The sequence below is a fragment of the Oncorhynchus kisutch genome, linkage group LG22 (genome assembly GCF_002021735.2).
Source record: "Oncorhynchus kisutch isolate 150728-3 linkage group LG22, Okis_V2, whole genome shotgun sequence".
Lineage (NCBI taxonomy): Eukaryota > Metazoa > Chordata > Actinopteri > Salmoniformes > Salmonidae > Oncorhynchus > Oncorhynchus kisutch.
The window spans coordinates 36,394,404-36,410,628 of NC_034195.2; the positions used below are offsets into that span (position 1 = coordinate 36,394,404).

Below are 16,225 nucleotides of genomic sequence, written 5' to 3' on the forward strand. Positions count from 1 at the left end.
GAGCGAGACTATTTGCTAGCTTGCGAAGGACACTGTCTACCGGTGTATCCCCCGCCTACAGCTAGCTACTCCTGTACACAGCAGGTGGGGACAACACCGTATGCTAGCTAGCTTGCTATTTAATTATCTAGCATACGGTGTTGCCTCCCACCTCCTTTGTATCGGAGTCCTCCTTAAGACTAGCTGGCTAAGCTAGCACACAGTGTTTTTTGCTCCCAACTAAAACAGTGCACGACAGGACACTACCAGTGTGTACTAGCTATTGCTACTTACCATTTTCGCCCATGCCTCTTCTGTGGGGTTTATCGGTGGTTGGCATCCAACGTTACAGTGCATTACCACCATCTACTGTACTAGAAGGCCCATGCCTCCTACCTATGTACTGGAGTCATAGCTTAAAAATGTACCAATGAAAGTATAAAGAGGGGTTCCTGCAGATGCAGGAATGCCCACATGCAGGAATGCCTCGAATTGTGGGCTGCAGTTGCACCCTTCTCAATAACTCCACCTCCATGCAAATGTAAATGCACTTGTTTAATGATACAGTATCTATGCTGCAATAGTCTATGTGCCAGGGGGCTAGAGTCAGTCTGTCCTAATTGGTTGAAATTCTCCTGTTTTATCTGTTGTCCTGTGTGAACTTAAGTATGCTCCTTCTAATTGTCCCATCTCTCTCTCTCTCTCTCTCTCTCTCTCTCCCCCCAATCCACCTGGTCGTGCTGCCGATCCAGTTTCTGCTGTTTTGCCTGTGGCTATGGAACCCTGACCTGTTCACCACAAGTGCTACCTTGTCGTGCTTGCTGCTACAGTTTCAACTGTTCTTCCAGAGGCTATGGAACCCTGACTTGTTCACCAGACGTGCTACCATGTCCCGGACCTGCTGTTTTCTAACCTCTCTCTCACCCTCCCACTGCTCACCCTCCCTCCCTCTCTCACCTGCTCTCTCGACCTCTAGCCTGTAAAGTTGATGAAAAGCTGTGCCATTATGCAGAATTTAAATTGTATTGCCTTTTAACTTGAAGGAATGGTCACTTGAATCTCTTAATTATAGGCTACCCCAACTATCTCTGTATCCTATTTATAATCATGTTAAATATTAGTCACTATCAGTATCGACCTTTAGTAGGTATAATAAGAACACATATTCAACTGCCAATTTACTGTTAGTTCCCTTCAGTTGTGTCATGACTGTCCACGAGAATCCAAATAGGTCAGATCAGGTATACAATGATGAACTTCAATCAGACCCCCTTTCACCCACAGAGCGGGAGGAAAGAACTAGATGGGATTAACAACTCATGTCCTGTTGTAAATCAAGGGGAGAAGATTCAGGTCTCCCTCTCCAATATTCACCAAAGGAATGTCCTTTGTTTCAAGATACTTTTCCCGCCGAAACTCTAACATGTTCAAAGCAAATACTGGAACAATATTTCTAACATAGAACGTAGGGAATGGTCAGAGGCGATCTATAGAACACTAATGTAATTTTGTTTGTTATTTTATGATGACATAAAATATGTTATAGGGGAAATACTGTAACTTGGAAAGTACACCCACTACCACACTATGTGTTGTGCATGTAATATAAAACATGATGAAAGTGTTTTTGTTATGAGGGGGATGTGACTTGAGAAGCTATAAGAGATCATTGTTTTTATATACCCGTGCACAGTAAGTAGCCACTGACCTGAGTGAGGTCAGAGAGCATGTCAGCCCGATGGAACCTCCCCTTTCAAATAAACTGTATAAAATGATGGGTTAAGAAATGAACATGCTAGACCAGAAAAGTGTCAAACTGTAGCTGCACGTTTAAAGTGGTTTGAACTTTTAATATCAACACGAGGTAGAGACAATAAACTCACCTCAGCCACCGTACTTCTACATCTGCATTGCTTGCTGTTTGGGGTTTTAGGCTGGGTTTCTGTACAGCACTTTGTGACATCGGCTGATGTAAAAAGGGCTTTATAAATACATTTGATTGATTGATACTACTCTGCTCAAACCATCGTATTACTCTACTCTCATCACTCCACTGGGAACCGTCAACACGGCTATGTAGTTCTGTTCAGGACTGCACGACAAGTAACCGGATACCGGACAACTACAGAGGAGAACAACAGTAGAAGACTTGTTGGAACCCTTTTGGACAATCAGAGCCTTACAAGCATGCCGCGAAAAGGCCCAACTCCTTTTCCACCGAGAGAGACCCACGGTGGACTCAGCCATTTCATGTAAATACATTCATGATTTCTTACTCAAAGCGGGCAGTGGTTCTTGTGCAAAGTCTATGGTTACTGTTGGTGAGTGTTGTTTCTAAATGTACAAATGTTAAGTGTTTCTGTCTCTCTCACCCTCACCATCTCTTTTGTAACAAGCAGCCATATTGTTGTCATTCTGCTAGGGACCTGTTTTTAACTTAAGCGTGTATGTTTATCCTGTGTTGTCATTTAATTAGCTAGTAATAAATAATTAAACCAATTTGTGTAGTACTGAATTAGTAAGGCTCTGGTTTTTGCAGATGCAAGGAGGTGATGACTGTTCAGGATGGTGATATGATACGAGGTTATGATAAGTTGACTGTTTATAGATGTGATAGGTAAAGACCTTTTAGAGTTTAATTCGGGAGATGGTAACTCTTTAAAGAAACACTCTCGTGGTGCCCCAGATCCTAATGAGTTCATTGTTACATGATTAATTTAAATCCTGTAACAATTAAACATAGTTAGTTGATTAGATAAATAACAGTCCTCAGATTGTTAGTCAAGTCACGACAGCTGGTATAGCCTACATTATCATTCAATACAATTACATTGTTTCTTTAACTTAATTTGCTTCCTCTGTAAACGCCATCACAGCCATGTGGTTGTTGCTGAGGATAATTTGTAACAGTTGATAATATAAAAAAAAGACGTTCTAATTAAACCGTTATGGTGCGGAACACAGATCAAGCCGTAACTGTTTGAAGTCGATGCATGGCGCAATACTTGGCTGTGTCATCACACAGTAACCACACATGGTTTGTGCAGGCAATAGATGAGGGTATAGTATACTTTTGAACACTAATCTACCTATTATAATTATATGTACACTAATCTTCCAACATTACCATGGGTTAAAAAACAATGTAGCAATTTTCTGAATGAATCCAACCATAACTTTCTTTATTTTGTGCGTAAAGGCTCTCCAAACCTGTTTTTTTATGATTCATAAATACTTTCCAAACCCTAAATAATCTACAAGAACAAAGTATTTTTTTAATCTATCAATTGGTGGTGAAACTGAGATGAATATGCATATATTTAGATGGCTTTCTTTCATTGATCCCTAATATTATTAACCTTTTCTCTTCATGTATTCTATTGAGTCTGTCGACAGAATTTGAACTGAAAGTATTTAAAGGGATTTAAATGGATGGCTAAGATAAATGCACTTAGGCACCTTCATAAGGTAAGTCTGAATACCAACTACTGGGAAGTGCATTGGAAAGGCATGCATAAAAAATGCGTAATTTCCTAAATCGTAATCTGGCCCATACACAGTGCCTTCGGAAAGTATTCAGACCCCTTGATTTTTCCCACATTTTGTCAGGTTACAACCTAATTCTAAAAAAATGTTTTTTAAATCCCCTCATCAATCTACACACAATATCCCATAACAACAAAGCAAAAACAGGTTTTAAGAAATATTAGCAAATTAATTACAAATAAAAATGGAAATATCACATTTACATAAGTATTCAGACCCTTTACTCAGAACTTTGTTGAAGCTCCTTTGGCAGCGATTAAAGCCTTGAGTCTTCGGTATGACGCTACAAGCTTGGCATACCTGTATTTGGGTAGTTCCTCCCATTCTGTTCTCTACAGATCCTCTCAAGCTCTGTCAGGTTGGATGGGGAGCGTTGCGGCACAGCTATTTTCAAGTCCCTCCAGAGATATTCGATCGAGTTTAAGTCCGGGCTCTGGCTGGGTCACTCAATGACATTCATAGACTTGTCCTGAAGCCACTCCTGCATTGTCTTGACTGTGTGCTTAGGTTCGTTGTCCTATTTGAAGGTGAACCTTTGCCCCAGTCTGAGGTTCTGAGCAGTCTCGAGCAGGTTTTCATCAAGAACCTCTCTATAGTTTGCTCTGTTCATCTTTCCCTTGATCCTGACTAGTCTCCCAGTCCCCGCCTCTGAAAAACATCCCCACAGCATGATTCTGCCACCACCATGCTTCACCGTAGGGATAGTGCCAGGTTCTCCAGGTGTGATGCTTGGAATTCAGGTCAAAGAGTTCAATCTTGGTTTCATCATACCAGAGAATCTTGCTTCTCATGGCTTGAGAGTCTTTAGGTGCCTTTTGGTAAACTCCAAATGGGCTGTCATGTGCCTTTTACTGAGGAGTGGCTTCCGTCTGGCCACTCCATCATAAAGGCCTGATTGGTGGAGTGCTGCAGAGATGGTTGTCCTTCTGGAAGGTTCTCACATCTTCACAGATTAATTCTAGAGCTCTATCAGAGTGACCTTCTGGTTCTTGGTCACCTCCCTGACCAAGGCCCTTCTCCCCTGATTGCTCAGGCCACTGTGTTCTTGGGGACCTTAAATGTCGCAGAAATGTTTTGGTACCCTTTCCCAGATATGTGCCTCGACACAATCCTGTCTCGGAGCTCTATGGACAATTCCTTCGACATCGTGGCTTGGTTTTTGCTCTGACATGCACTGTCAACTGTCCCCGTCATTTGCGTGAAGAGAATACAGAGAAAAAGGAGGAGATCTGGCTGGGTTATGGGAATTCGTAGGCGAGCGAGTAAAACTAAAATGGCGTCCATTCTATTGGCAAACATGCAATCATTGGAAAATAAAATGTATGATCTACAAGCAAGATGAATCTACCAACGGGACATTAAAAACTGTAATATCTTATGTTTCACAGAGTCGTGGCTGAACGAAGACATGAACATCATACAGCTGGTGAGTTTTACACTGTATAGGCAGGATAGAACAGTAGCCTCTGGTAAGACAAGGGGAGGCGGTCTATGTATATCTGTAAACAACAGCTGGTGCACGATATCTAAGGAAGTCTTGAGGTTTTGCTCGCCTGAGGTATAGCATCTCATGATAAGATGTAGACCACACTATTTACCTAGAGAGTTTTCATCTGTATTTTTCGTAGCTGTCTATATACCACCACAGACTGATGCTGGCACTAAGACCATACTCAATGAGCTGTATACCGCCTTAAGGAAACAGGAAAACGCTCATCCAGTGGCCGCGCTCCTAGTGGCCGGGGACTTTAACGCAAGAAAACAAATCCGTTTTACCAAATTTCCACCAGCATGTTAAATGTGCAACCAGAGGGGAAAGAAACTCTAGACCACCTTTACTCCACAAAAAGGGACGCGTACAAAGCTCTCCCTTGCCCTCCATTTGGCATATCTGACAATAATTCTGTCCTCCTGATTTCTGTTTAGAAGCAAAAATTAAAGCAGGAAGCACCAGTGACTCGGTCAATAAAACAGTGGTCAGATGAAGCAGATGCTACGCTACTGTTTTGCACAGACTGGAATATGTTCCGGGATTCTTCCGATGGCATTGAGGAGTACACCACATCAGTCACCAACTTCATCAATAAGTGCATCAATGATGTCATCCCCACAGTGACTGTACGTACATACCCCAACCAGGATTACAGGCAACATCCGCACTGAGCTAAAGGGTAGAGCTGTCACTTTCAAGGAGTGGTACTCTAACCTGGAAGCTTATAAGAAATCCCGCTATGCCCTCCGATGAACCATCAAACAGGCAAAGCATCAATACAGGACTAAAATTGTACTACACTGGCTCCGATGCTCGTCGGATGTGGCAGGGCTTGCAAACTATTACAGACTACAAAGGGAAGCACAGCCGAGAGCTGCCCAGTGACACAAGCCTACCAGACGAGCTAAATTACTTCTATGCTCGATTCGAGGCAAGTAACACTGAAACATGCATGAGAGCATCAGCTGTTCCGGGCGACTGTGATCACGCTCTCTACAGCAGATGTGATTAAGACCTTTAAACAGGTCAACATTCACAAGGCCTCAGGGCCAGATGGATTACCAGGAAGTGTCTTCACTGACATTTTCAACCTCTCCCTGTCTAAGTCTGTAATACCAACATGTTTCAAGCAGACCACCATAGTCCCTGTGCCCAAGAACACTAAGGTAACCTGCCTAAATGACTACCGACCCGTAGCACTCACGTCTGTAGCCATGAAGTGCTTTGAAAGGCTGGTCATGGCTCACATCAACACCATTATCCCAGAAACCCTAGACCCACTCCAATTTGCATTACCGCCCTAACAGATCCACAGATGACGCAATCTCTATTGCACTCCACACTGCCCTTTCCTAACTGGACAAAAGGAACACCTATGTTCCGACGAGACAGCCTACATGGAGGAGGTCAGAGACCTGTCCGTGTGGTGCCAGGATAACAACCTCTCCCTCAATATGATCAAGACAAAGGAGATGATTGTGGACTACTGGAAAAGGAGGACTGAACATGCCCCCATTCTCATCGACTGGACTGTAGCAAAACAGGTTGAGAGCTTCATGTTCCTTGATGGCACGACAGAGGGTAGTGCGTACGGCCCAGTACATCACTGCAACCAAGCTTCCTGCCATCCAGGACCTCTACACCAGCCGGTGTCAGAAGAAGGCCCTAAAAATGGTCAAAGTCTCCAGCCACCATAGTCATAGACTGTTCTCTCTGCTACTGCATGGCAAGCAGTATCAGAGTGCCACATCTAGGTCCAAGAGGTTTCTAAACAGCTACTTTCCCCAAGCCATAAGACTCCTGAACATCTAATCAAATGCCCCTCCCCCCCAAGGTGGACTCCAATCAAGTTGTAGAAACATCTCAAGGATGATCAATGGAAACAGGATGCACCTGACCTCAATTTCGTGTCTGAATACTTATGTAGATAAGGAATTTCAGTTTTTTATAAATGTGATTTTTTTTTTGTTGATAAAAACCTGTTTTCACTTCGTCATTTTGGGGCTTAGTTTGTAGATTGCAGAGGTTTTTTTTTCACAGAAAATATCCAAGGCATGTCATGCTCGCTACGACTAGAGCCCCCTCAAATAATTCCAGTGAATAGCAATGGGTTGGAAAATGAACAGTCGGTTTTATTCAATGAACAGTACAATTTGGAAATTCTCCATGTAAATGCTATAAAATCAACTTGGATTAGTAAGAATCAATGGGGTATCTCACTGTAGAATAATGTTTCCTTAAATTTTTTATCTGAGATTCTATTCATACAGTACATTCAGTGCATCCAAATTATTGTTCAATTGTGCTCTAGGTCATGTACACTGTGCTCATGATCATGCAATGCCTGCAGATTTAAATTGTTAGCAATAATACTGTACATTTGAAGTTTGATTTCAGTTAACAGTCTGAGTTGATAAATGAAAAACTTTTGAGATGATGAGCCTTACAGCTCGCTGTGCTTAATCTTCTCTTGAACCAAATGCACTTTCTCAGGGAGGATCTTTGTCATGAAGGTGAAGCGGTCCCTCTTCAGGTGTTGACCAGGTACCTGCTCCAGCCCTATCCCCAGGTAATCTCCTTCTGGTCCGTACTGTGGCCACTGAACCAGGCCGACCCCGTTGGGAGACCTAAACACAGTGAAGTTAATAACATATAACTGTTACCTATTATTTTTGTTTAAACAATGTGTTTTAAAAACATAGAACAAGCTCCTACCCTGTACGAGCAAAGTTGCCCCAGTAACTCATCATGATTCCGCTTAGCTGTTCATCTTCCTCTGTACATAAGGCTGAAAGAAAAAAATTCAGAGTTAGTAAACTCAGCAAAAAAATAAACGGCCCTTTTTCAGAACCCTGTCTTTCAAAGATAATTATTCAAAATCCAAATAACTTCACAGATCTTCATTGTAAAGGGTTTAAACACTGTTTCCCATGCTTGTTCAATGAACCATAAACAATTAATGAACATGCACCTGTGGAAATGTTGTTAAGACACTAACAGCTTACAGACGGTAGGCAATTAAGGTCACAGTTATGAAAGAGGCCTTTCTACTGACACCAAAAGACAGATGCCCAGGGTCCCTGCTCATCTGCGTGAACGTGCCTTAGGCATGCTGCAAGGAGGCATGAGGACTGCAGATGTGGCCAGGGAAATAAATTATAATGTCAGTACTGTGAAAGACAGCGCTACAGGGAGACAGGGCGGACAGCTGATCATCCTGGCAGCGGCAGACCACGTGAAACAACACCTGCACAGGATCGCTACATCCGAAAATCACACCTGCGGGACAGGTACAGGATGGCAACAACAATGGCTTGAGTTATACCAGGAACGCACAATCTCTCCATCGGTGCTCAAGACTGTCCGCAATAGGCTGAGAGAGGTTGGACTGAGAGCTTGTCGGCCTGTTGTAAGGCAGGTCCTCACCAGACATCACCGGCAACAACGTCGCCTATGGGCACAAACCCACCGTCGCTGTACCATACAGGACTGGCAAAAACTGCTCATCACTGAAGAGTCGCGGTTTTGTCTCACCAGGGGTGATCGTCGGATTCGCGTTTATCGTCAAAGGAATGAGCGTTACACTGAGGCCTGTATTCTGGAGCGGGATCGATTTGGAGATAAAGGTCCGTCATGGTCTGGGGCGGTGTGTCACAGCATCATTGGACTGAGCTTGTTGTCATTGCAGGCAATCTCAACGCTGTGCGTTACAGGGAAGACATCCTCCTCCCTCATGTGGTACCCTTCCTGCAGGCTCATCCTGACATGACCATCCAGCATGACGATGCCACCAGCCATACTGCTCGTTCTATGTGTGATTTCCTGCAAGACAGGAATGTCAGTGTTCTGCCATGGCCAGCAAAGAGCCCGAATCTCTATCCCATTGAGCACGTCTGGGACCTGTTGGATCGGAGAATGAGAGCTAGGGCCATTCCTCCCAGAAATGTCCAGGAACTTGCAGGTGCATTGGTGGAAGAGTGGGGTAACATCTCACAGCAAGAACTGGCAAATCTGGTGCAGTGCATGAGGAGGAGATGCACTGTAGTACTTAATGCAGCTGGTGGCCACACCAGACACTGACTGTTACTTTTGAATTTGACCCCTCCTTTGTTCAGGGACACATTATTCCATTTATGTTAGTCACATGTCTGTGGAACTTGTTCAGTTTATGTCTCAGTTGTTGAAACTTATGTTCATACAAATATTTACACATGTTAAGTTTGCTGAAAATAAACGCAGTTGACAGTGAGATGATGTTTATTTTTTTGCTGAGTTTAGCTAGTTAGTGGTGAGTGCTTGTGACATAGACTACATGACCAAAACTATGTGGACACCTGTTCGCCAAATATCTCATTCCAAAATCATGGGCATTAATATGTAGTTGATCTCCCCTTTGCTGCTACAAACAGCGTCCACTCTTCTGGGAAGGCTTTCCACTAGATGTTGGAAAATTGCTGAGGGGACTTGCTTCCATTCAGCCACAAGAGCATTAGTGAGGTCGGCACTGATGTTGGGCGATTATGCCTGGCTCGCAGTCAATTAATCCAAAAGGTGTTCAATGGGGTTGAGGCCAGTATTCTGTGCAGGCCAGTCAAGTTCTTACACACCAATCTCGACAAACCATTTCTGTATGGACCTCGCTTTGTGCACGGGGCATTGCAATGTTGAATCAGGAAAGGGCCATCCCCAAACTGTTGCCACAAAGTAGGAAGCACAGAATCGTCTAGAATGTCATTGTATGCTGTAGTGTTAAGATTTCCCTTCACTTGAACTAAGGGGCCTAGAATGAAAAATAGCCTCAAACCATTATTCCTCCTCCACCAAACTTTACAGTTAACACTATGAATTCAGGATCCGCCAAACCCAGATTAGTCCGTCGGACTGCCAGATAGTGAAGGGTCATTCATCACTCAGAGAATGCATTTCCACTGCTCCAGAGTCCAATAGCGGCGAGCTTTACACCACTCCAGCCGACACTTGGCATTGTGCATGTCTTAGGCTGCTCGGCCATGGAAACAATTTCATGAAGCTGCTTCCAGAGGCAGTTTGGAACTCGGTAGTGAGTATTGTAACCGAGGACAGATGATTTTTACGCAGTTCAGCACTCGGCAGTCCTGTTCTGTAAGCTTGTGTGTCCTACCACTGTTGCTCCTAGACGTTTCCACTTCACAAAAACAGCTCTTACAGTTGACCGGGGCAACTCTAGCAGGGCAGAAATTTGACAAACTGACTTGTTGGAAAGGTGGCATCCTATGACGGTGCCGTGTTGAAAGTCACTGAGCTCTTCCGTATGGCCGTTCTACTGCCAATGTTTGTATATGGAGATTGCATGGCTGTGTGCTCAATTTGATATACCTGTCAGCAACGGGTGTGGCTGAAATAGCTGAATCCACAAATTTGAAGGAGTGTCCACATACTTTTGTATATATAGTGTACATTATTTATGGCAAAGATCAGGGGTATTGCAGGTAGAGTTGGTAGAGTATTTCTTTACCATCAACTGTAACATGTGATGTTGTGAAGCAGTATCCAAAAACAAACATAAGCTCATCTCCATGGTCAGACCCAACGAAACTCGGCCTCATCTTCTTAAGCATGCTGGGAGTTTGCTGGAACTCATACAGGTACATAGGCACACCTGCATCTGTTGTGTGGGATAAGACAATAACAATTATGGAAAGATTGCACACAACCATCTCGACAAACTAAGAACATTGATGAAACATAACTGCAAGCATCCATGACAGGGTTCGAACTATGGCCCCACAATCAAGAGAAATTGGACACATCACTCTAGGATGAGCTGCTTCTGTACTCTTACCATGCATGCCGAATATCAGAACTCAAAATCTAACAGATCATGCAATATGCTTTTGATGAACAGGTTACTGCCAAAATAAAGGAAACACTTGAGTAAATGAGTGACACAAAGTATATTGAATGCAGATGCTTCCAAACAGGTGTGGTTCCTGAGTTTATTAACATCCCGTCAAGCTTAGGGTCATTTATCAAAATGTCCAGTTGGCCGTTCTTTTGGCTACCATGGCTAGACTTTGAAAGAAGGGTCTCACAGGAGCATAGGGGGGTTTAAAGTGTGTGTGTGTGTCTCAGTCACCAGATCTCAACCCAATTGAACAGCGGCGCCTGAGACAGCGTTTTCAAACAAAACGATGATGGAATTTTTCGTGGAGGAATCCTTCCATTAGAGTTCCAGACATTTGTAGAATCTATGCCAAGGCGCATTGAAGCTGTTCTGGTGGCTTGTGATGGCCCAACACGTTATTAAGCCACTTTACGTTGGTGTTTCCTTTATTGCTGCAGTTACCTGTATTTTGGAGGAAAAAATTATGATGTTGAGTACTTTAAACATCTTCTTCTCCAGAACTACTGGACCAATTGGTAACAAATTTGGTATATAGCTTCTATAGAAGCACATCTTTTTTCCCCAGACTCTAACTTAAACAACATGGCCACTATAAGCAAATGAGCTTGCATAATTGTTCTTTCCTGTCCCAACAGCGCCATCATAAGGTCAAACCTAGACTCACATCCCTCAGCATGTTTGAAAAATGGAATCGCCGGGTCAAATAGATCAAGAGATATAGCACCACTGTATGGTGGATCTCAATGTGCGTGCTTATGTTGAGTCTTAACAGTGTGTATCAAGTTTTGTTACAATACAAATATTTGTGTCTGATTTATATGCATTTATGTGCCAGACAACGTCCTTGTTAATGTTTCGTGGCCCGCTGCGACAGAGCCTGGGTTCGAACCCAGAATCTCTGGTGGCATAGCTAGCACTACGATGCAGTACCTAAGACCACTGCGCCACCCGGGCGTCCCCCCCCCCCAAACAAAAGTGCATTTTCAATTGCTTGTTATAGCGCCATCATGTGGCCAATTGGCATGGCATTGCGTGAGAGGGTTGTGGCCCATGACTCTTTACCATCATGCAGGGTTGCATCCTCCTAGGCCTTATTATCTCACAGGAATTTGTATTTTTTCACCAAATTACTGAATAACAATCAACGGCAACAAATTCAATAGGGTTTCACCCAGCTTAGCTCCTTGAACCTCTAATAATTAATTGATTAAAAGGGAAATTCAGGATTTTCCAACTTGATTTACAAGAGTTTCACTACGCCCGCAATAACATTTGCTACAGTGCCTTGCGAAAGTATTCGGCCCCCTTGAACTTTGCGACCTTTTGCCACATTTCAGGCTTCAAACATAAAGATATAAAACTGTATTTTTTTGTGAAGAATCAACAACAAGTGGGACACAGTCATGAAGTGGAATGACATTTATTGGATATTTCAAACTTTTTTAACAAATCAAAAACTGAAAAATTGGGCGTGCAAAATTATTCAGCCCCCTTAAGTTAATACTTTGTAGCGCCACCTTTTGCTGCGATTACAGCTGTAAGTCGCTTGGGGTATGTCTCTATCAGTTTTGCACATCGAGAGACTGACATTTTTTCCCATTCCTCCTTGCAAAACAGCTCAAGCTCAGTGAGGTTGGATGGAGAGCATTTGTGAACAGCAGTTTTCAGTTCTTTCCACAGATTCTCGATTGGATTCACGTCTGGACTTTGACTTGGCCATTATAACACCTGGATATGTTTATTTTTGAACCATTCCATTGTAGATTTTGCTTTATGTTTTGGATCATTGTCTTGTTGGAAGACAAATCTCCGTACCAGTCTCAGGTCTTTTGCAGACTCCATCAGGTTTTCTTCCAGAATGGTCCTGTATTTGGCTCCATCCATCTTCCCATCAATTTTAACCATCTTCCCTGTCCCTGCTGAAGAAAAGCAGGCCCAAACCATGATGCTGCCACCACCATGTTTGACAGTGGGGATGGTGTGTTCAGGGTGATGAGCTGTGTTGCTTTTACGCCAAATACAACGTTTTGCATTGTTGCCAAAAAGTTCAATTTTGGTTTCATCTGACCAGAGCACCTTCTTCCACATGTTTGGTGTGTCTCCCAGGTGGCTTGTGGCAAACTTTAAACAACACTTTTTATGGATATCTTTAAGAAATGGCTTTCTTCTTGCCACTCTTCCATAAAGGCCAGATTTGTGCAATATACGACTGATTGTTGTCCTATGGACAGAATCTCCCACCTCAGCTGTAGATCTCTGCAGTTCATCCAGAGTGATCATGGGCCTCTTGGCTGCATCTCTGATCAGTCTTCTCCTTGTATGAGCTGAAAGTTTAGAGGGACGGCCAGGTCTTGGTAGATTTGCAGTGGTCTGATACTCCTTCCATTTCAATATTATCGCTTGCACAGTGCTCATTGGGATGTTTAAAGCTTGGGAAATCTTTTTGTATCCAAATCCGGCTTTAAACTTCTTCACAACAGTATCTCGGACCTGCCTGGTGTGTTCCTTGTTCTTCATGATGCTCTCTGCGCTTTTAACGGACCTCTGAGACTATCACAGTGCAGGTGCATTTATACGGAGACTTGATTACACACAGGCGGATTGTATTTATCATCATTAGTCATTTAGGTCAACATTGGATCATTCAGAGATCCTCACTGAACTTCTGGAGAGAGTTTTCTGCACTGAAAGTAAAGGGGCTGAATAATTTGGCACGGACAATTTTTCAGTTTTTGATTTGTTAAAAAAGTTTGAAATATCCAATAATGTCGTTCCACTTCATGATTGTGTCCCACTTGTTGTTGAGTCTTCACAAAAAAATACAGTTTTATATCTTTATGTTTGAAGCCTGAAATGTGGCAAAAGGTCGCAAAGTTCAAGGGGGCCGAATACTTTCGCAAGGCACTGTATGTCTATGTGACCAATAAAAATGTGTTTGAATTTGATGTCAGATGGAGTTGATTTGATCATGATGAAATTTAGAATATTGGACGGATCCCCCTATCACTTCCATTGATTTTATCTAGCAGTGACTTAAGTTAGTTTTAATTAGAGTTTCTCCTGGCCCATTGACTACTTTCAGGATGAGGAAACATCTACATCCACTTTAATGTCCTTGACTCCTGAGCTTACCTCTGTGGAAGCCTGCTGTTTTAAGAGCAGGAATGGTAAACAAAGCATCCCCAACCAGCTCAATGAACCCATCACGGTTTTTAATCCGATCTCCAGAGGTTCCCAGGTATTCATCTGCTATCAGCTCAGTTATCCACTGATCCTTAGGCTGAATGAGACAAAGGCCATTCAGCGTAGCCACATCATGCATTGTAATCAGTAATGAGGCATTTCATCTGAGCAATTTCTTGGCAGGTGTGACTGCATATATTTACATCAGGGTAACATAATGCCAAAAGAGGCATGACCTGCTCCCGGTCTATTCCATCCACCCAACCAGGAGGTGCCATCATCTAGGGAGTACAAGGAGTACAACATTCAACCATTGCAATTGGAAAATGAAAAACAAGTCAGTGACACTTTGTCACTCTTAAAGGGATAGTTCTGGATTTTTGCAATGAGGCCTTTTATCTACTTCCCCAAATTCAGATGAACTCGTCGATACCATTTTTATGCATCTCAATGCAGTTTGAAAAAAGTTAGAATTGACTTGCAAAACTACCTTTATGTACCTTCATATTGGATGCAGATACATAAAATGGTATCCACAAGTTCATCTGGCTCTAGGGAAGTAGATAAAGGGCATTGCAAAAATCCCAAACTATCCCTTTAAACATGTGTCGCTCAATGTAACGACATTGTATTAACATTTTACACAGTACGAGTGGAACGTTTTTTGTTATTACAAAAGTGAAAGTGACTTTCCCCTCATACCACTTGTATATTAATAAAAACATTACTACATTCCTATGCATTTGAAAAACAATTGCTAAAGAATGATATAACATGTTAATATGGCCTAAAGCTGTTACTATAGTTGATGAAACCGTCCCTAATTAGCAGAAAGAACAACTTTCTGTTTTTAACTTAATGTTCTTAACTTAAAGTGTTATCCAAGTCACATCCAATATTCAGTTGTTATGCATATTAAAATACATGTTCAAAGCTGACTTACGTTTGCCAGTAGCCAACCTTCATCAGTATTGGTGCCCGTCAGAAACGGCACCTTGTGCATCTCGTGGTTATGGAAAGTCTCAGTCAACAACTTGGGCAGGAAATGCCCACCAACAGTCACACCTATTCGCAACATTTGGTTCTTTAAAAAGACAAATGTTGAGAACATAATTATTCAGGGGCTGCCAGATAAAAAGTGCAAAATCACACTGCATTCAAGCAGTATGCCTCTGGGGAAAGTTTAAGCTCAGTACTCGCTCACAAATATGGCTCGCTGGAAAACACTGTAGGCTATGTTGGGCCGGCTTTAGCCTTTTGGATGCCCTAAACGAGATTTGGTTGTGGGGCTTCACACCTTGTGGCAAAATATGTTGGTGGCCCCCCTCTTCATGGTGGAGATAAATATTTTATTTTTAAAGTACATTTCCAGCAATTCTACACGTTATCCCATAAGGTGTAGAGTAAATACTGCAGTTTTAAAGCACAATTTCTGCAATTCTACACATTTTGCCATGGGGTGGAGAGAAAACATTGTAATTTTAGAACAGTCAAGCAAATATATTCATTTTGCCATGGGTCAAAGAGAAAAAATTTAGATTTACAGCAAATTTTCTGCAATTCTACCCATTTTGCCATTGGGTGGAAATCCATTTGTGCAGTTTTAAAGCTAATTTCCTGCAATTCTACACATTTTGTAATGACTTATGCCATGTTAATGTGATATCTGAGTGGAAATGACTAACAAAATCCTTGTCGATATTCGGCCATGATTACTACAAGTTTAGAAAACTGGCTAGACTAACTACTAATCTAAAAATGTTAACAAGAGAAAATGCCACCTGGTGTATTCTACTATTCTTACTCTCAATAGTAAGCAGAGACCCCGACTGAGTTACAAAAAAAGAAAAAGCTAATATAACTTAGCCTAAAAGTTTGTTGTGGCTTTTATATCAGAGAACAGTGCTCAAATATTTCTGGTGTCCAGGACATCTCACCTGTTTATGAACATTAACTATGTCATCAGCAGTCAACTTCTCAACACAGTCTGCAATCTGCTCTGTGTTGCTGCTGTTACAGCCCAAAATGGTTGCCACCATCTATGACACAAACAAAATAATCACTTGCCATGGTTGTGATGAAAAATAGGAAATTGATGGTGTGATGTATACCTATGACAGTGTTTACCTTTTTTTTGTGGC

The 16,225-nt window shown here is 42.4% G+C and overlaps 1 protein-coding gene across 3 annotated transcripts in view; it reads right to left on the reverse strand.

Moving 5' to 3' along the window:
- Positions 1-7,129: 7,129 nt before the first annotated feature.
- ces2b (carboxylesterase 2b) overlaps positions 7,130-16,225 on the reverse strand; it is a 38,799-nt gene continuing 29,703 nt past the window's right edge. For 2 of the 3 annotated variants that reach the window (XM_020456563.2, XM_020456562.2), the window contains exons 19-25: positions 16,022-16,123; positions 15,028-15,168; positions 14,288-14,365; positions 14,034-14,181; positions 10,512-10,661; positions 7,733-7,805; positions 7,130-7,644 (exon numbers count right to left, since the gene is read on the reverse strand). In XM_020456563.2, coding sequence (XP_020312152.1) covers positions 7,461-7,644; positions 7,733-7,805; positions 10,512-10,661; positions 14,034-14,181; positions 14,288-14,365; positions 15,028-15,168; positions 16,022-16,123 — 876 coding nt within the window. In that variant the 3' untranslated portion in view covers positions 7,130-7,460. Of the gene's footprint in view, positions 7,645-7,732; positions 7,806-10,511; positions 10,662-10,972; positions 11,343-14,033; positions 14,182-14,287; positions 14,366-15,027; positions 15,169-16,021; positions 16,124-16,225 lie in introns of those variants that run through there. The other variant, XM_031801804.1, reaches the window with a different exon arrangement.